Genomic DNA, 20,648 nt, shown 5'->3' on the forward strand with positions numbered 1-20,648 from the left:
TCATCTTTCGAATATGATACTCTATTGGCCGTAAAGCTTGATGCCTTGCATGATATCAAGATATTTTAATTTTGGAGAAATTAGACTCTCATCTCTAATTGTTATATAGTATTTGATTGAAACCTTATTGGTTTCAAGTTTTTTTATCAAAATCCTTTGACTTTGTCCACATGTCATTTTTTAATTGATTTTTCATTTCAAAATTGTATTATTCATGTTCACATATCCTTTTGTTGGATTGTTTCGGGAAAGTTGACCTGGTTGGCCTAAATTTTTAGAATTTGAAATTTGAAAACTTTTACGAGTTATATTACCATGACGGTTAGCGGTGTGTTAATCAACCTCCATTGTAGGCACAACCGCTTTTAGTATATGGCCTCATCCCTCAAATCTTTGTCTACGCCTGCAATTTCCCCATAGAGATCCTCCAAGCCCAAAACATAGTGTTCCCTAATGACTACGTCTCAACGGTGCACTTGTGGTGCACATTGTGTTAAGTTGGGTGGTAGTGTACAAATGATGTTGAGTGTTTCTTGGTGAATTGTACGATTTTTATACAATCTTTTCTTTGAGTACATTCTCTTTCAAGGTTCAAACACACATACACACAGAGGTTTTAGCATTGATTAGGGTAATATTTACGCGTGTATATTCTTTTCCTTGGGTACATTCTTTATATTTTTTTAATAGTTCAAAATTAGTGGGTACATTCTTTTCCTTGTGTTTTAAATGTACGTATGAGTTTTTCCTATTATCCCTTTTTATTTGGGTACAATGTTATTTGGGTACGTACATTGTTGTGTTCATGCGGGAGTACATTTTTGTTGTTGTCAAGTTCATGGGTACATGCAATATTAATTTACTAGGGGTACATTATTTCGCTTGACACTACTCAGTAAAATTTGCAAAACTTTGTACACAATTGTTTGTTATGTACATTGTTTTTAGTCTCATAATCCTTGAGATTTTTACCATTTATAATCTGATAATATAGGATTTTAAATTTCAAAAATGGTGAGATTTGTTAAATACAATTTTAAGTTAAAAGAGAAAATAACTGACATAAAATATATCAATGCTAATATGCTGACGTGTACACAGTCAAAGGACTTTGATCAAAATATAAAAATCGATAAGATTTTAGTTAAAAAATATTGATGACTAAGGACCGCATCCAAAGTATTTCTTTAATTTTTTTCTTTGTTTTGGTAGTTGTCAAGTAGTAATATTATTGTTCCCTTCCCTTGAATTTCGGTTTCTTTTGGATGTTTAAAATGTAAGGGTATATTTCTAAAGACGAACTCTTCATAAATTCATGATCAAAGCAATTACCGTTCACGTAGTTTTTCTTTTTCAAGGTGTTTTGAATTTAATTTTTTGCTTTGTGGTTATCAACTAGTAAAGGGTCTAACTCAAAAGACTCCCATTTAGATGAGGGTCAAAAAATCAACATAGTTATTAGCTTAAGCCCAGTATTATCTTTTCTTTACTTTTTTTTTTTTTTCTCTTATACTCATTTTGTTTTGTTTTTTATATTAGAGATAAATTAAATTCTACTTAATATTTTCTAACAAATAAACTAATATACTAACATACATCCATGTTGTGACATCCCACATCGTCCAGGGGAGTGATCCTTATATGTATATTCTCATCCCTACCTAGCACAAGACCTTTTGGGAGCTCACTGGCTTCGGGTTCTATCGGAACTCCGAAGTTAAGCGAGTAGCGCGCGAGAGCACTCCCAGGATGGGTGATCCATTGGGAAGTTCTCATGTGAGTTCCTAGAAACAAAACCGTGAGGGCGTGGTCGGGATCCAAAGCGGACAATATCGTGCTATGATGGTGGAGCGGGCCCGGGAAGTGGTCCCCCCCCGAGCCGGGATGTGACAATTTGGTATCAGAGCCTCATCCTGGTAGCGTGTGTGCCGACGAGGATGTCGGGCCCCTAAGGGGGGTGGATTGTAACATCCCACATCGCCCAGGGGAGTGATCCTTATATGTATATTCTCATCCCTACCTAGCACGAGGCCTTTTGGGAGCTCACTGGCTTCGGGTTCTATCGGAACTCCGAAGTTAAGCGAGTAGCGCGCGAGAGCACTCCCAGGATGAGTGACTCATTGGGAAGTTCTCATGTGAGTTCCTAGAAACAAAACCGTGAGGGCGTGATCAGGGCCCAAAGCGGACAATATCATGCTACAGTGGTGGAGCGGGCCCGGGAAGTGGTCCCCCCCAGACCGGGATGTGACACATGTGCAGAACATATGACTATACTCAAGTAATAAAAATATGCATGTATATTATATATATATATATATATATATATGCGAGATATGAAACCTAACTAAAAGGTAGAAAAACATAATATACCTACACGCAAGACACATTAATTTGTGATATATGTTGATAATTTGAAACTACCTTTTATCCAATAAAAACAAAAAATTCCTAATAATAAACCAAAATCCCTTACATGATGAGTTACAAACTCTTTATTATAAAAAAACAATATGTCATAGAGAAATAAAATTAACTTGTGATCTAGGTTGATTATAAAAATTTACAATAAAATCTATAAATGTTGTTTAAAGTAGAAGGAAGAGAAAGAAATAACAAAATAATAATAATAATAATCTCTACTAATTAATAAAACACTCATTATCAACCAAAACCCTATGAAATTATTAGTTTCACCCTCTAATTAAAACATAACATGAATAAGAATTATAGGATAGAAATGTAATTTCACACAACCAAATTTTATTGTTTTTCTTTCAAAGTCTCACCTACATGTAATTCTAACATATCTCTAATTAAAAAAAATTAAAAATTAAAAAAACTTCCCACTCCCACATTCTCTATCACTCTCTTCCTCTCTCCTTCTATTTCAAAAAAAAAAATTCTCACATACTTTGTGTGTGCCCATATGCTAGTAGTAATAATAATAATAATAAATGATTGAAGAGATAATTAGGAATAACTTAATTTTTACAATAAATCTTATCATTATTAATACTAGCAGAGAGCACACATTTTGTGTGTGTGAACAACTGCCCACCTCCTCCCACGTTCTCTTCCAGCGCAATCGCTTCAGTTCATTCAAACTATCCAAAAAACATCATGATTTCACTTACCTGTATGAAAAATGATGGTGGGATCATTTCTCTTAATAAGTGCATATTTTTATCTTATGTAAATATTTTGATACAAAAATACTATTTTGCCCTCATTATGTAAATATTGTGTATCAAAAGTGAGGGCGAAATAGGAAAAAGGGGATATGATTATCATTTTGTCAAAAGGTACAAAATTATTATTTTGCCATCCTCATCTCAACATTGTGTATTTAAAAGTGAGGGGCAAAATTGAAAAAAGTGGGCAAAAAGGTTGATAAGGTGTGTTCTCTTAATAATATAGATTTAATAATTAAATTTAAGGGATTTGATTTATTTTAAACTGGACTATTTCTATTTTGTTTAAAAAATTAGACTTGTATCAAGTTTCTCTTTGTTTTAATTATCCTCGTTTCTAGTTGTGATACAAATATAAACTTATCATCACATTTTATCTTTTCTAATTAATTTCTCGTATTTCTTAAAAAGGATTGACTTTCATAAGATAGTTATAGGAATCGATAAGATTGGTATTCAAATATTTTATTTCATGGGGATTGGTTAAAAGTTCAAACGAAAGAGAGGAATTTTTTTTTTTTAATACAAGTAATATATTATACTTTTATACTAAACAAATGAACGCAATGAGTTGAATGAGTTGAAGAGAAATTAGGACCCTAACCACCATGACCTAAGTGAGTAGCCAACAGACTATCGGCAAAATTTTACAACAAATTGGCCACCAATATGTCCGCTAAAATTTTCATTAGACCAGTTTGAAAATAATTCATATTTAGCTGAAGTGTAACATCCCACATCGCCCAGGGGAGTGATACTTAAATGTATATTCCCATCCCTACCTAGCACGAGGCCTTTTGGGAGCTCACTGGCTTTGGGTTCCATGGGAACTCCGAAGTTAAGCGTAGTAGCGCACGAGAGCATTCCCAGGATGGGTGACCCATCGGGAAGTTCTCGTGTGAGTTCCCAGAAACAAAATCGTGAGGGCGTGGTCGGGGCCCAAAGCGGACAATATCGTGCTACGGTGGTGGAGCGGGCCTGGGAAGTGGTCCCACCCGGGTCGGGATGTGACATGAAGGGCGAAGAAAGGCTTTTTTTTTTTTTTTTTAATTTAACAAACGATATTATTTAAGAGGTTGGCTTAACTTCAAATTGGCTAACAATAATGTGGTTCAAATTTACCTTTGGCGGGAATAAGATAAATTTGTAATATGGGGTAGTCTAATTCCATATAAACTCATCCAAGTTCCTTCTTCTAATGTGGATTCATTTTCAACAATAGATAATATAGGAACATCAAAATATTAAAGTTTAAAAAAAAATCAAATATAGATAGAGTCAAATACTTAGATAAGCGATTAGTTTGATTTTGATCTTATCTAAGAACCAAGGGTTCAAATCTAGTTTTCGAAAACCCTATAAAAACCTTCAGAAGCCTTATAATCAACATCCTTGACGACTTTCAATATTATGGCATTGGAGGAGCTCCCAACGCCCAAGCGTCCGTCATGGAACCATGGTCCCCAGTCCCTGCGTACGCCGTCGAAGAGTTCACCAAGGGAGGAGTCCCCAACGAAATGTTTAAAGCAGTCAACGTTTACGTGGACAAGAGGCTGTCTTGCCCTAGACTCAGAATTAAGGTCAGCAACAACACCAACCTCATCGAAAACAACGAATTCGAAAGTCATCAGAAACTTGATCCGGCGGCCGATAAACTGTTGCAAGTAATCACCGTTGACGGTAGTAGTCAAGAACTGGTCGACTCTTTCCAAGGTGTCGGCGTCATGTGGGTTCTGGTTTCCTCCAAACTGCCCCGCTCCGGTGATGGCCAAGTACGAGAACAACGTCACTTTGAACTAAGCTTCCGTGACGGCTTCGTTGGCGACGTCAATATGTTTTTGAATTCTTACTTGAACCACATATTACAGAAATATCAAAAGATCAAAGCAAAGAACGAGCAGAAATATCCAAAAATCAAAGCAAAGAACGAGCAGAATGAGGTCGGCCCTTGGATTGTTTGTGCAGTAATTTGTTTACTCCTGGTTGTATTTGGGTTCTTGATTTGTCGGGCTACTTCAAATATTAAATAGAAACTATGACGGATGGGCGGGCATAGCAGCACTTCAAACCTCTGTGATTTTTCATGATTTCTTTATGTTTAATTTCTTTTCTTTGCTTGCTGGTTTTCAACCAGCAGTTTATTAATTGTTATTTTTAAGGAACTGCCCTTTTTTCAACCAAAAAAATAACTTCCCTTTTTTGATGGTTTGTAAAACAATTAAACAATTCATTGGAAGATCGATGATATTGATATTCTAATAGTTCTCTATTGCCTATTGATGCTTAAAGAGGTGGAGTCTTGGTAAGTGTTGCTCTTTTATAATCGAAAAGTCACAGGTTCAAATAGTAAAAGCAACCTCTTTTTACGATAGTTTTCTTCCGATGAGATCCGATTCTAATGATATTTTCCGAGTTGACATTATTAAATGATCAAAATATCTTTCAAAGCGAAATAGATTGTGAGTTTTTTAAGGTAAGACGGATTGTGAGTTCTAATTAGTTAGTGATGATTTTTTTTAGTACTGATTAATTGGATTAATTTATACGGATTGTGATTTTTTTTTTGAAGTGGCAAAATTGGATTTAAGCGTGGAGATAATATTTTATTACTGATTAATTAGCACCAAAATTTATAGACCATATGGCATGGAATATTAGGGCTTGTTTGGTAGTGTACTTGAATCTAACTTTGTAAATTCAAAAACAATTTTCAAGTTTTAGGTCTTAAAAACTTGTTTGGTATGATTATTTCAAAAACTGAACTCAAGACTAACTCAAAAATATAGTCTATTATCTTAAAACATAAAAAGTGAGTTTTTAGAGTTTTTAAGCTTAAACTCACTCCTTTCTTTTCTCTCCCTCATTCCTTCTCACTCCAAATCTATCTCTCTCTTTTCTTTCTCTCCTCTTTTTTTTTTTTTACCTTTTTCGTCTCTCCTTCAGTTTGCTCTCTTCATTCTTTAGGTTCTCTATCTCGTTCGATCCTCCCTCTTCTTTCCTTTTCCTTCAATCATCTTACTTTCTTTCCTCCTCTCTTCTCTTTCTACCTCTCTTGCAACCCCCCCTCTTTTTAGATCTCTTTGTTCTACTTTAAGTCGTAAGATTTAAAAATTTTAAATTGCAAACCAATCAAGTTTTTGAGTCTTAAAAAAAATTTGTTTTCAAGAAATGTTCTTAAAAAATATTTTGAGAAATAATAAAAATTTCAAATAGAATACCAAACAGGCCCTTAGCATTTTAACATGTGTAATTTTATTTTTGAAAGGAAACTCAAGCTAATGATTTGACTCACATATAACAAAGACTAGCGGCAAAATGAATAGAAGACCACGAGCTATACATTGTTATTGACTCACATATAACATGAGTATAGTCACGTGACACCATATTCTAGTGTGATAGTTATAAAAACAAACTTTTCGTGTTAATAAATCTCAATCTCACAATTATAGTTTGAAATGAGCCATGCATTACATTCTGACCCAAAAAATCCAACAACCAAAACCAAAGGGATAGTTTTTCCCCTTCCCTTTTCTCCTTATGCATTTGGTACGTCAGACTATAATGATTACTTCATTTAAACAGACTAATATGTGCATCCAAATTATATTATTGTGTGCTTGGCATATAAAACGGCATGCCGAACGAGGTCCATATACCATAAGTCATAATAAAATAGAATAATTTGTAAAATTATATTATCGTGTGTTTGGTATATAATACGGCATGCCAAACGAAGTTTATGTACTACGAGTCAGAACAGAAAACGTACAACAAATAGAATTCTAGAACAGAGAGAGATTGGGAGGGAGCTTATCGTAGAGAAACCACCGACCTAACTAGCTTCGCTCAAAACTCAACTCCCTCAGTCTTTCTCTTCACGCAACCCCGAAAGATAAAACCCTACAAAACCCCTAACACAACCATCATCAGCCGCATCTCAATATTCCATTCAGTCACCACCACCACCACCACTACCAATAACCATCCCCCTCCAACCAACCCAGAAAAGAACTAAACCATGTTGTGCTTGTCGCAGGAAAACCTACCGTCACCAAAAACCATACTATCGGCGGCGGCCTCACTCGCCGCCTCCGCAATCCTGTTCAAAACGATTGCAAGCGACCTCATCCCGGAGGCTTTCCAAAAGTCCTTCTACTCCCGACTCCAGAAGCTCTCCTCCCAACTCACCGTCGTTGTGGAGGAGCTCGACGGCCTGACCCCGAACCAGATGTTCGAGGCGGCCAACCTCTACCTCGGCGCCAAGGTCTCCGCCGCTACGCGGAGGATCAAAGTCAACAAGCCCGAAAAGGAGGAGCAGTTTCTGATCACCATTGATAAGAATCAAGGCATCGTTGATTCTTTCAACGGTGTAGATTTCAAGTGGGTTTTGATAAGCACCGAAAAACCGAACAGTAAACGTGGCGGCGAAAATTCGCAGTCGGAGGTCCGACAGTTAGAGCTCAGCTTCCATAAGAAGCACAGGGACATGGTGCTGAGATCTTACTTGCCATACATTCTACAGAAATCCAAAGAAATTAAAGAGGAGAGAAAAGTGGTGAAGCTTCACACGGTTGATTACAATGGCACGGATTACTGGAGCTCAATCAACCTTGATCATCCGGCGAGTTTCGAAACAATGGCTATGGAGCCGGAGATGAAGGCGGCGTTGGTGGAGGACCTTGAGAGGTTTAGAAAGAGGAAGGAGTATTATAGGAGGGTAGGAAAGGCTTGGAAAAGAGGGTACTTGCTGTACGGACCGCCCGGCACGGGAAAGTCGAGCTTGGTTGCGGCCATGGCTAATTATCTCAAGTTTGATATTTTTGACTTGGATTTGAGGGAGGTTCAGTGCAATTCTGATCTGAGAAGGTTACTGATCGGAACGAAGAGCCGGTCGATATTGGTGATCGAGGACATTGATTGTTCAGTTGAGTTGCAGAACAGAGATTCGGAGGACAAGCCCAAAGCCGTGGAAGATGACAAGGTAATAACAATCTTAGAAGCGCTTTTGGTTATTTGAAAGCAATCGGTTTTTAATGTTTTTCTTAATTCACAGATCAGCCTCTCTGCTGTATTGAACTTCATCGACGGACTGTGGTCGACCTGTGGAGAGGAAAGAATTGTCGTGTTTACGTCGAACCACAAGGACCGGCTTGATCCAGCGTTGCTGCGACCTGGCCGGATGGACCTGCACATACACATGTCCTACTGCACCTTCGGTGGTTTCAAGACATTGGCATATAACTACCTGCTGATTCACGAGCACACACTTTTCGGAGAAATTGAGATGTTGCTTGACGGGGCACAAGCAACGCCTGCTGAAGTTGCCGGAGAGCTGATGAAGAGCGATGATGCTCATGTTTCCCTTCAAGGTCTTATCGAATTCCTCCGAGGAAAGACTGATAGAACCTGATGGGAGCAAATACTTACTACAGCCTATCGCTATTGCGATCGCAGATGTAATAGACATCAATTTTTAAACACTTTCTGTGGTAAACTTCTCCATTCTATAAATAAATTATAATCGAAGAGCCATTGTATGCACAAACAGAAAGTTCGATACAGAAGAACTCGAGAATGTTATATAATACTTTACATTATTCACAATATTATAATGCGTAACGTAGAAGGAAGCTTACAAACAAAAACAGCAGCACCTCTGGAGAGACGAACTTGGTATGTGCGGATGCATCTCAAATATACAAGGAAAGCATGACGAAAATGTCACACGCAGGTCCTCTTGAAGCAGAGATTGTCTTCACCAGCAAGATCTTTTTTTCTGTTTCAGAAAACGAGCATAATTTTCAGTTTCAGTGCGCAAAAGAAAATAAACAAGGAAAAGCCGGCATTGATTAAATGTTTTAATTTCGGATGATTCAATTACAAGCAAAATGTTTCACTAACCTGAAGCTTGGCCTGTTCTTGCCTGTCTATATAGGCAAGAAGTTCTTCCTGCCTCATTAAAGCCTCATGCAGAGCCTAATCAAGAAGCAACGTACAGTCCCAATTAAATCATCAAATGATCGAAAATGCAAGGACAAACAAAGATGAATTATGCTTATTGAGAAACGGCCACAAAGCTGACTAAGTACGCAAATATGGAAAGATGGGCATATATATATATATATATATGTAACTTGGACAGAGGAAGAAGAAAAAGACAATTACTCCAAAATTGCATCAGGGATTCCGAAACACGAGAAAAAATGTATTTCTACATTTCAAAGGTAAAGACAAGCAGCATATCAATACTGTTGCCAAATTGGCACAACAAAGCGACTATCAAATGAGAGAAAAATTACCTTTTTTGTTGCAATTAACTCTGATTCTAACGCATCTACGCGATAAACAGCAGCATTCAGTAGCTCCACTTTCTCATAAGGCATCTCAAGAGGCTTTGCTTGCAGCATATCTACCTTCTCCTCAAGTTCACCAAGCTTCTTCAAAGCAGATGAGAGAAGGTTTTCCCTGGATAACCCCGGTACGGGTGATGGGGGCCTGAATTCCTCCACGGCAGTTGACTCATCGGTTAGGTCAGGAATCTTGTGGGCAGAATCAGAAACAGAGTTTTTAAGTTTCTTAGTCGCTCGCAGTGAAAAAGATCGGAATACTGAAATGAGGGTTACAAAGAATGCCACAAGCATAGTCCAGATATTAGCACGCATGGCATCTGTTGTTTTCCCCACAGATCTTGGAGAAGATGCCCCTGCAATGTATTTTAATCGATTAATTAGATCAACTATGAATTTGTAACGAATAATATTAACTTTTAACTCTTGTAGTAGCATGGTGTTTGTAAACATAACCTCTGCTAACTATAAACCACATTGTAATTACACAGTACAGGAGAACTGTAACTAGATTTTCCAACCTCTAGAAGCAAGTGGTGGTTGTAATTCTGGTTTCTTCCATCCCATATCCACAGCCTTGTCAACCATGGGAACAAGTTCATCGTACTCCCGCAAGCCTGGTAGCAATGCTCGCTTTACCGACTACCCTAGCCTAAAACAGCATTTAAGCATAACAAATACAAGTTCAAAATGTCAACGAAACGAGATGACAATTTATAGCAGAATACATCTGTGTTCAGTAAAGCCAATGCTACACAAAAGTAAAAAAGATTGGTTCCACATGTTTTTGCTGCTTATGATTCAGTTGCATATGTTGCTAATCATTCTCAAATAACAGATGCTTATCAAACACAACACTTACTTCTTCACAAACAGGAGTCAACTTAGGTTGTAAGTAGTTCCTCGTTGGTTTAGGTGATCCCATTTCTTCCACTTCAGATCCAGACTCTGCGGTAGATGTATCACTACTTCTTATCTGAGCGAAAAATATAAACATAGCCTCAGAGAAACACTTCGATAAAACGGCTTCTAATGTAGACATAGTAGGATGGTCCAATAGTCCATACCAATGGATTGCGTGGCTTATCACAAACAATTATCCTCCCTTCACTGTTTGAAACTGTAACTATTTGTCTGAAACATTGTGCTTCACCACTAATTACCATCTGCAAGCAAAAAGCATTATTTTTAAGCCATACAATAGTACGGTCACAAGCAGAAAGAGGAAGAGAAGGTGAAACAAAAATAACAATCCATCTAACACAACCTTCAGTATGTTTGGGTCCTTCCATGGCCCTTTATCAGACGACATACATCCTCCCTGATCGGAACAGGTACAGCTACCACCTAAAAACTCATGGCAACTCACTGTATAGAGCCAAAATATTTCCACAGTTAATAGTTATGAAAACAGAATGATAACAAACCCACTGAAAAAATAGTGAGCATCAATCACCTTGCATCGATTATTTCAAGTAATTTGCTTTGGTACTTGTTACTCAAAACCTGAAAAAATATAACAATATCAGTTGACGCCATTGATAACTTCAGTCAACAGTGACATCAAATCTTGGCTGTATCATCAACCATACATGAATTTTGCTGGTTGTTCTGGCATCGAGGAACGCTTTAACTGTAGGCCAGAGCACCTTCCTAAAAGCATAACTAGCATTGATTATAAACATTCGGCAAAGCGTCTGTCACAAAGAAATTTAAAAATTAGAAGATACACTTCATACGGATTTAATTAAAATCACCACATATCCTGAAAAGGCATCAATTCTTGGAAGGATTACATAGAGTCCTCATACCTCAGGATAGTTGTCACTATCAATCTTCTGCAGCTGCTCCGTGAGATCTCGTGCAGACTTGGTAAAGTTTTTAAGACCCTGAAAGAAGCAAAATGGAATGTTAAATTAGCATTTGTATATTTTATGCAAAACTAAAAAAATTAACGAACACTTGAGAAGTTAACTGAAAGCATACCACGCCGTGAACATCTATAATTGTTGTGCTTGAATCTATATGTCTCTTTGCAGCAATAGAGCAGGCTGGAAACTTAATGGCAAAACACCTTTCATACTCCTGCACATGGTATCTCACATACCGTTCCAAGGAAGTCACTTGCATAAGCTTGGTGGGATCAACTTTCCCCAGCCTTTCAATGTAAACAGGTCTTCCCTCCTTGTCAACGCCATGATAAAACTGAGGGTAGTGCTTTCGAACTTCATTCAACTCGCTGAACTCAAAATCCTGAAAGAAAAAAGAATGTGATTTTTACTTCCGCTTATGGGTGGCATATCCACATCTTTAAACATTTTCTTAAATATGCATTGCAGAATTGTATGGTGAATTTACCTCCAAAATTGTATCAGTACCAAAATCTTTCCTCCATTGAATCATATTGGCCCACATATGCTTTGCTTTCTCGATATCGAACTTCCTTGCTGTCAAAAATCTGCAACAAAATAACTTCTCAGCAACAAAACATACAAAGTAAACAGAAAAAACCAAACTTTCCATATCAAATCTTGTATGAAGGAAAATAAAAAACAAAGAAACTCTGTTTCCTGGGACAATGAACAACCTCAACAACATATGGTAGTCATCATGTCTTGGAGGCAGCAAGTCTTCCGAAATAAGCACCAGCCGAAATGCGTCAACAGCCCGTAGCTCCTCGACGTCCCTTACATCCTCAATCGAAACCGAAGTGGACAGCCTACTACCACCACCACCACTCTTCCTCCTCTTCTTCTTGAGAGAACGTCTGAATTTAGTAGACGCATTGATTGCTTTCTTCCTCAAATTCCCACCAATTCCAGTCCTCCTCTCCTCCTCCGAGTTCTCAAAATCCGATTTCCTTTCCCTTCTTTCGTCGTGGCTAGAGAACCCCTCAAAACCTAATCAACGTCAACAAAATTACAAAAATTACCATCATCAATCCCTATTGCTATCAATCAAAGATAAAATCCTAGTCCAAGATCAAAAATTCAATCACCCCAATCCAAAACCCTAGAACCAGCACAGGCAACAGAATCAAATTTTCAAAATAAAAAATAAAAAATAAAAAATATAAAGAAAATAGGAAGAAATTAGCGAACAGAAGAGATAGGAACCGGTCAACGAAGGCGAGTACTCACAAGGCCTTGCGAAACGATCCAGAGGTCCGGACATGGCGGCGTTCCGAGAGCTGCTGAAACCGGCGGCGGACGCAGAAGCGAGACTTCCTCTTCCGAATTTCCGATTCTTGGAGTGAAAAATGAGACCAGAACCAGGGCTTTTCGATGGCGGAAAAGGCCTCAGCGTCTCCGAGCTAGACGAAGATCGGAGTGAGACAGAGGAGTCTGGAGCCATTGGAGGAGACGGATTTAAGATAGAATTTATGTAAGCATGATTAAAGTAGAATTTAATTTAATTTTAATCAGGTTTTAATTTGTTTGATAAATGACGGCGATTGCCGAACGCCTCACGGGAAAACGTCGGTGACGGATGAACTAACTGGTACGGTGTAACGCCGTTTGGGAAGTTATCTGCACGCGCCAGTTAAATCCAACTGGGGGAGGTTGCCACGTCGGCATAAAGCGCGTGGGACTTGGCGGGAATTTAACACCGGCGTTACGACTGTTGCTCTCTCTCTCTCTCTCTCTCTCTCTCTCTCTCTTTTACTCTTCCGCGGTTTCGGTGTTTAACTTGGCTTGGACCTGGGGAAACGTAAATTACTGCTGAAATCAGGGTTAAAAAGGTAAATCAGGTTCCGTTCGAAATTATGAAACTAACTTCGTTCTTTGGGAAACAGCACAATCCGTATCCTCTTTGTAAGAATCTTGAGAATTCGTAAATTATATTCGTTCATCGTATATCAGTGAGGTTAAAAATTATTTTAAATATTTTTAGTTAAAATTAAACATAAATAATACCTAACAAAAACTGACCGCACGATATAGAATGAACGAACACGATTTACTAATCTTCAGAGACCTCACCAAAAAGATCCAGAGAGGATCCTGTTGAGAAACAGCAATAATTTTGGTAGAGAAAAATGCACAAATCATGACGCATTTTAGCTGAATAATAGAATGCAGTTTATTTTTTGGTTGAAATCATCTCGTTTTCTTGCCTTTTACGTTTCCTATATTAATTTTGAAAGAGTTGTCTTGTCTTTCAAATGACGTAGTTAGATTAATTTAATCAACTTACACGAAATAAATCTATCACTATTATAGCAATTCGATTGAATAACACAACAGTATGTTTCTTCCCACACTGATTAACATTATTTGACTCGAAAGCCACATAACTGAACTATTTACTCTAAAACAAGATAGTAACAACTAAAGTTTACCCCCACATGGTGTCCATCTTTTTATTTCAAAAGGGGACCATCAGTTCACCCTTCCGGAGCCAGAAAGAATCACAGATCGTGTATTCCACCAACGCCAAAGATCTAACCCAAGACATGCCGTGTAAAATAAAGACCTCAAATTGTCCCAAACTGGACCATCCCGTGGTGGTTCACAACAGTGGTGTCCTGAGCCACTGATCTAGAGCAATGCGAACAGTTTTAGTGGCTCAAAACGCTATCGTGACAGTTAAACCGTTCACAAGGCAGTATGTCGGCGGAGCTTGAACTTTTCTAAGTAACGCATGCCATTCAGAAAAATGGTATAAGTTGGCATGGAATCACGCATGCCAATCACAATACGAACTCTCAATTAAGTGGCTTAGCAGAAACCAACAAGTGCCATTACATTGCTAGTAAGTTTTAACTATAGTCTATACATACACGTAATTATTTACTATATTCACAGGCTTTTTACATCATATATTCATATATATATATAAGAAGAGCGGAGATGCACGGCGGATTGCGGGTGTAGCCGATGAGCTGATCAAACTTCCAAGAATGCTGTCTATGTACAAATTTAAATCCCTACGGGCGATTCTGAAAAAAAAAACACACGTGAATTCGGCTTGCAGTTACAGTTACACTCATAATTTCGACTAGTTTGGGGACAATGGCGGGCTTCTTACCATTCATGCCAAGTTCTTTCTGGCACGAAGTTGGAGAAGCTTGTCCCTCCATTGAGCTGTAAGGGAGCATGAAAATATATATGTGAGATTCAAAAGCTCCAACAGCATTGATACAAACACAACCAACAATAAATGAAAGAGCACCAACAATAACGGGCCCGAAGCACCAAAGTCTAGTCCCATTGAATAGCAGGCAACTGAATAAAGTAACATCACAGGACTTTGATAGGTGAAAAAAATACTAATGGACAGAACATATTTACCAGCATCTCTATATCGTTCCTCAACTGCAGCTATAAGCATGTTGCGCACAAGATTAAACTCCTTCGTTTCAACACATGGTTGACCATTTGGCCTGAAACCATATAAAGTTTCAATTAACTCCTCTATTTTACGGAATGCCAAATACGTAGGTTCTACCCTGATCAGATTGAAACACCTATCTACATGAATTTCCAAAAGACTGAACATGCATTTAAGTTCAATGTAGACAACCAGTTATATCATCTGATCACAGTCAGATTTCATTCCCTTAACAACTCACCTCATCCAAGACCAACCGTTACATCATCTGATCAGTTAGATTAAATTCAATTCAGGAATAATCCCTTCGAGATTGAACATAAGACCCATGTCTAAGACATTCAATACTCACCGATCCAGTTGAGTAAATAATAATCCATCTGAAGCAGGGCCTTGAGTTGAGAACTTTCCAGATTCGATGACTTTCATTCCATCGCTGTATGCCAGGTACTTGTTGACCTGTATGGGAACCTGCACAGAACGTGGAAAGAATACAGTTGATCACAAAACAGCTATTAAGCATTTAGAGCCTCCTACCCTTGTAGATTACTATATTGCTACATTTCTGAAAGTTCAAAGAGTTTTAGCAGGGATTTTAAGCAATCTACTTCTACGATTCAAAATGTAGATCTAAAGAGTATAGTATGTACCTTGCACCGTACAGCAATGTTGATGGCGTCTGAAGGCCGAAGGTCAAAGCTGACACACTCTGTCTCACTACCTGCCTGTGATCACTTCTAACAGTGTCACTATACACTTAACTAACCAACTTAAGAATTTAAATTTCCAGAAGTAATTCAGTCCCTCCCCGCTTTCCCCCCACCTCAAATGACCATAAAAGAATAGTAATAATAATTAGATATAATAACAAAAATTAAGCCGAATGAAGTGTGAAGGTATATGCCTTTCTGAGGTATAGCTGAGCAAAATACGCCTCATGCACTCTCTTGGTGACTCTGACAAGTCGGACCTGCAGAGATCGAAAACAAACAAAAACAATTAAAGATCACGAAGAATGTACATTAATGGACAAGCATTGTCATACTGTACTAGAAGGAGGACACAGGCATACCTCATAACCCATCTTGTCAATCATCTCCTTCACCACTTGATACATAGTTGGCCTAGCCTGCAAACATAACCCAAAAAATTTAAAGAATTCCTACATTAACCAATATGTTGGCAAGGCCTAATTTTGCCCACTCAACAAACGTGGATAGACGAAATCTTAATTCAAATGGAAGGACAATGTAGAGAGAAACCATACAATAGGAACATTGCGGATTGCTGCCATGAGCAACACACTAGGCATCTCCACTGCAATCAAGGGCAATCCCGAATTCAAATTGACTTTCTAAGGTAAATTTCAAAGGTAGACAATTTGTAATGTCAGAAATTATTAGTTCAGGATAACATACAAACAATTATTGGGAGAAGAAGACCGGTCCCATCCTCCATCTTCAATACAATTGCAGGATGCGGAGCATAATCGGGGAGATGCCCCCCTTGAGGGTTGTTATGGACACACCTCATGTGCCTACCATCCCGCATCTTGATCATGAATCCATCAATTCCACTCTTCACCTCAACTATACCAAAAACCGTACGCAGACACTTATTACTCAACGGTTCATAGGATATACAATTACACAAGAAAGTTTACAAAACCGCAATCATTCAGTCAGGTGCTTCAGATCATTGGCATTTCAATTATAAAGATTCATAATTCAATTTCAAGACGGCGTTAAAGGTTTACAAGAATGAGCAAGCTGATCAATAGCGTACCGGCTTCAAGTACGCTAGAGTTGACATAATCTTCGTCATTTTCATTGAAATTCTCCGCCATGCTTCCGTTCCCATCCGACGAAGAACTGAAAGTACAATGCACTCTTGTGCATTTTCGAGCATTTCGAGGGCGGGAAGCAAAACCCGCCTTCGTGATACTGCCGCTGATCCCTCGGAATCCAAGCCTAGCCTTCACCAAAGGGCCTACCACAGGCAGAGTGTCAAACCCCGATCGCTTTGCTCGAACGGTGGGGCAAATTACCGGCCCTTGCAAACACGCCATCTTATACTTCTCCAAAATCTACAACAAAATAAACAAATTAAGCAAACATGTGCTGTTTGGTTGCTGAGAAAATAAATAAAATCGAAAAACTGATATTTTTTTCAGCATATATATTTGGATAAATTCGTACATAGGCTGGAATTTTTATGCTTGATTAATGCATGATTTCATAATTAGATCACGATTTCGAAATTTAATCACGAATTAGTAAATTAAAATGCTAAAAAATTAAATTAAAAATCCAATCTCTCCCTCACTCTCTTTCAAATTTCCAACACCCAGTAGTGAGCTCCAAGTTTTGGAGAGTATCAAACACTCAGCCAATCACAAATATTAAAACTGACCAGAACCAAAAATCAAACCTTTTTTTCGTAATAATAAAAAAATCAGACCTTTTTAATCACCGATCAAAGCTTTCTTAGCCGTCCGTTTCCCGGAGCTCGATTTTACCGATTCTCCACAGATTCTAAGGATTCCGGAATCCAATTCCCAGAAACTAACTTCAACGTGAAATTCAAAAGGGTCTGAATCCAAGCGATCGAAAGACAGAGAAATGATCAGTCCAGTGAGAGGAAGCTTCTGGATGAGGAAAATGGAGATTACTTTGGGTTGTAGAAGATTGGAGAAATTAGGGAGAAGGAGGATCACAGAAAGAGGAGAGGCGAGAAGATAAGAGATTCTTCCGCCGTATAAGTTGTATTTATCAAGAGAGAAAAAAGGACTCGTAGTGGGACAACTTGAATCAAGTCTGTTTTCTTAAATTACGGCTCTCTCCTTGTTGAAATGTGAGCTGATTTGCCAACTCAGAGAAAATTTTAATCTGAGTGAACCATGCATCATAATACAATTGGTTAATTTTTTTAAGAACCGATTGTATAATAACAATGGTTATACTGAATTGTGTTTTCAGCACGTTATAACAAACAATATTATCCATATTAAAGGAGAGAGTGGGCTTAGTGTTTCAATAGCCTAGCAATAATGTGATTTATTTTCGCCTTTGACGATAATCGAATTTAAAATTTCTCACTTATAAGTGAGAGGAATACTACAAAACGTAGTATGAAGTGGCAAAATCTCTGGTTAACTTCAAATTCGGATCCTTGCCGAATCATCTTTGTAAGGATTCTATATCTTTTCATTGTATATCGTACGAATATAAATTATTTTAAATATTTTTATTTAAAATCAAATACAAATAGTACTTAATAAAAATTAATAGTATAATATACCATAAACAAATACAATTTACGAATCTTCAAAATTTTCATAAAAAAAATGAGGAGAGGATGCTGTTGGGTTAACTTCAACTGAATGTTGGCAACATTTTGATCTGAGGAAAGGGTATTTACGACTTTTGAGCGGAGTGGATAGTACTGGTCTGACTGAAAGTAGCGGCTGCGCGCGTAGAATGACATCATTGCTGCATGGACTGAGGTGCAACGGTGCCGGCGGTCGACGAGATCAAGAATCGTACACGACTGCCACGTGTGTCCATTATTTAGGGTGATGTGGGTAAGGTTGTTCTTCTTATTCTCTTTCGCCCTAAAAAAATATCAAAATTGTGTTTTGTCCCAAAATATTGTCCCTTTTCCTCAACTCTAATCCTCTTAACTCCTTTAAAAATAAAAATAAAATTTTAAAAAACCTCTGGTGAGAAGACGCTCTCTGGATCTCAGTATTCGTAAGCCAACAGATTGAAAAAATGAGGTTATTTATTTTAACTTATACGGTTCTATTTAGTCTATTTTCTCAGCCTACTTTATACAAACCAAAAATTTGAATATCTTTTTTTCTCTCTTCAACGACTTAGATTTCTAATATTTGAACTTCGGAAAAAGGATCTCAACTCTAAAAAATGGACTCTATTATGGCAAAAACCTTTAGGCCTGTTTGGTGGGCTAGTTTGAATAAGTTTGACCAATTAAAATGGACTTGAGTCTAGTATGTTATTTGTTGCGTCAAAATATGAGACGAATAAGATTGGACATGATGCGTTATGAATACACAATAAAATAAAGCTATCTAACTTATCCTTACACGTTAATTATAAATCATGTCTTACAAGTCTCTATCAATTCAAATCTATCTCTAACATCCAATCTAATCTAGCCTACCAAATGGGCCATTTAATTAAAGTGTTCTGCTGGTGTGCTGATTCAGAATTTCAGACAAACAACAAGTCATGGTTTTTATCATATTAAAATCTGGTCCATGTCAATGGAATAAGTGGCCTATTAGTTTCAAAACAAGGATTTGGATCCTCTCCTGAGCTAATGGAGAGGATTCTTCTAATCTATTATCTTGGACTGTTGGATAAAAATTCAACGATTATAATTATTATAATTTTAAAGAGACTCCCTATTTGTAGCCGTTTGATAAAAATCTTTTTGAATATTGGTAGAATTTCAAAGTCGCTTATTTTTAATGGGTATAATATTCCAGATAAAATGTGTAAATTTTATTAAATTAATCGGGAACAAAAGAGACAACTTACCGGAAAAATAAGGAAGAAATCATCATATTATTGTAAACTAATATTACTTTAATAAGGTAATAAGGATTAATTAAGAGGCAACTTACACCATTAAATAATTGATTTGTTAAATAAATGAATGAAAGTAACATGACCCTTTTTTTAGGCAACCTCTTATGTGGGGTATATGCCACCAAATCAAGTCATCCAAAACGTATGAAAGATGTTTTCATTCAATTTTTACTTCTTACACGCTTCTCTTAATTTTTTATCGTTAAATTGAAGGAATTGAATAAGAGCATTGAATAAAAATTAATAAAAGTATGTGAGAAGTAAAAAATGACGTGTGATAGTACTTTTTTTTTTGTTAGCAAAAAGTCTAAGATAGAAAATGTGACATCCCACATCGCCCAGGGGTGTGATCCTTAAATGTATTTCCCATCCCTACCTAGCACGAGGCCTTTTGGGAGCTCATTGGCTTCGGGTTCCGTAGGAACTCCGAAGTTAAGCGAGAAGGGGGCTAGAGCAATCCCATGATGGGTGACCCACTGGGAAGTTGCTTGTGAGTTCCCAAAAACAAAACCGTGAGGGAATGGTAAGCTCAAAGCGGACAATATCGTGCTACGGTGGTGGAGTGGGCCGGGGAAGTGATCCGCCCCGGGCCGGGATGTGACAATTTGGTATCAGAGCCTAACCCTGGCCACGTGTGTGCCGACGAGGACGTTGGGCCCCTAAGGGGGGTGGATTGTGACATCCCACATCGCCCAGGGGTGTGATCCTTAAATGTATTTCCCATCCCTACCTAGCACGAGGCCTTTTGGGAGCTCACTGGCTTCGGATTCCATAGGAACTCCGAAGTTAAACGAGTAGCGCGCGAGAGCAATCCAAGGATGGGTGACCCATCGGGAAGTTCTCGTGTGAGTTCCCAAAAACAAAACCGTGAGGGCGTGGTCGGGGCCCAAAACGGACAATATCATGCTACGGTGGTGGAGTGGGCCCGGAAAGTGGTCTGCCCCGGGCTGGGATGTGACAGAAAATTACGGCAAAATGTCACGAGGACAAGCGACTACAATTATATCAGCAAGAAAAAGACATCGATAAGATGAAGGAGTTTGTTCAAAAAATAACCAAAACTCAATGGCTTTTTTTGTTTCTAGAAAACACACGTTTAGTACTAAATAACTCACTCATTTGGGGAACCCTTTTTGGCTAGTGAGAGCGGACAGTTC

General features: G+C 38.0%; 3 protein-coding genes across 3 annotated transcripts; 1 reads left to right on the forward strand and 2 right to left on the reverse strand.

Annotated features, from left to right (window-relative positions):
* Positions 1–6,950: 6,950 nt before the first annotated feature.
* On the forward strand, positions 6,951–8,781 carry LOC103955366 (AAA-ATPase At3g50940-like). The gene is made up of 2 exons (XM_048588316.1): positions 6,951–8,175; positions 8,248–8,781. Exons 1-2 carry the CDS (start codon positions 7,213–7,215, stop codon positions 8,602–8,604), a joined length of 1,320 nt encoding a protein of 439 aa, XP_048444273.1. The 5' UTR covers positions 6,951–7,212; the 3' UTR covers positions 8,605–8,781.
* LOC103955367 (phosphatidylinositol/phosphatidylcholine transfer protein SFH8) lies at positions 8,680–12,962 on the reverse strand. Its single transcript, XM_048588317.1, is given in 15 exon segments — positions 8,680–8,970; positions 9,096–9,170; positions 9,494–9,897; positions 10,063–10,159; positions 10,161–10,193; positions 10,404–10,517; positions 10,609–10,707; positions 10,809–10,905; positions 10,998–11,047; positions 11,134–11,238; positions 11,353–11,430; positions 11,528–11,794; positions 11,900–11,999; positions 12,129–12,441; positions 12,682–12,962. Coding segments are annotated over 15 exon segments (2,067 nt in total). The 5' UTR covers positions 12,896–12,962; the 3' UTR covers positions 8,680–8,949.
* Positions 12,963–14,206: 1,244 nt separating this feature from the next.
* Positions 14,207–17,644, reverse strand: LOC125479334 (bifunctional nuclease 1-like). The gene is made up of 11 exons (XM_048588539.1): positions 17,336–17,644; positions 16,661–16,961; positions 16,294–16,464; positions 16,143–16,192; positions 15,948–16,004; positions 15,780–15,845; positions 15,526–15,600; positions 15,228–15,346; positions 14,836–14,927; positions 14,573–14,628; positions 14,207–14,483 (listed from the first exon to the last, which is right to left on the reverse strand). Exons 2-10 carry the CDS (start codon positions 16,941–16,943, stop codon positions 14,576–14,578), a joined length of 966 nt encoding a protein of 321 aa, XP_048444496.1. The 5' UTR covers positions 16,944–16,961; positions 17,336–17,644; the 3' UTR covers positions 14,207–14,483; positions 14,573–14,575.
* Positions 17,645–20,648: the final 3,004 nt, after the last annotated feature.

Source organism: the organism of the source record quoted next, unplaced genomic scaffold (assembly GCF_019419815.1).
Source record: "Pyrus x bretschneideri cultivar Hongxiangsu unplaced genomic scaffold, Pyrus_bretschneideri_v1 Contig28, whole genome shotgun sequence".
NCBI classification, from domain to species: domain Eukaryota; kingdom Viridiplantae; phylum Streptophyta; class Magnoliopsida; order Rosales; family Rosaceae; genus Pyrus; species Pyrus x bretschneideri.

Coding starts and splice junctions, on each gene's coding strand:
- LOC103955366 (XM_048588316.1), top strand. CDS start 7,213: ATGTTGTGCTTGTCGCAGGAAAACCTACCGTCACCAAAAACCATACTA. Junction 8,176..8,247: donor AAGCCGTGGAAGATGACAAG/GTAATAACAATC, acceptor CTTAATTCACAG/ATCAGCCTCTCTGCTGTATT.
- LOC125479334 (XM_048588539.1), bottom strand. CDS start 16,943: ATGGCGTGTTTGCAAGGGCCGGTAATTTGCCCCACCGTTCGAGCAAAG. Junction 15,601..15,779: donor CTCAGCTATACCTCAGAAAG/GCATATACCTTC, acceptor AAGTGATCACAG/GCAGGTAGTGAGACAGAGTG. Junction 14,928..15,227: donor TTATTTACTCAACTGGATCG/GTGAGTATTGAA, acceptor ATATGGTTTCAG/GCCAAATGGTCAACCATGTG.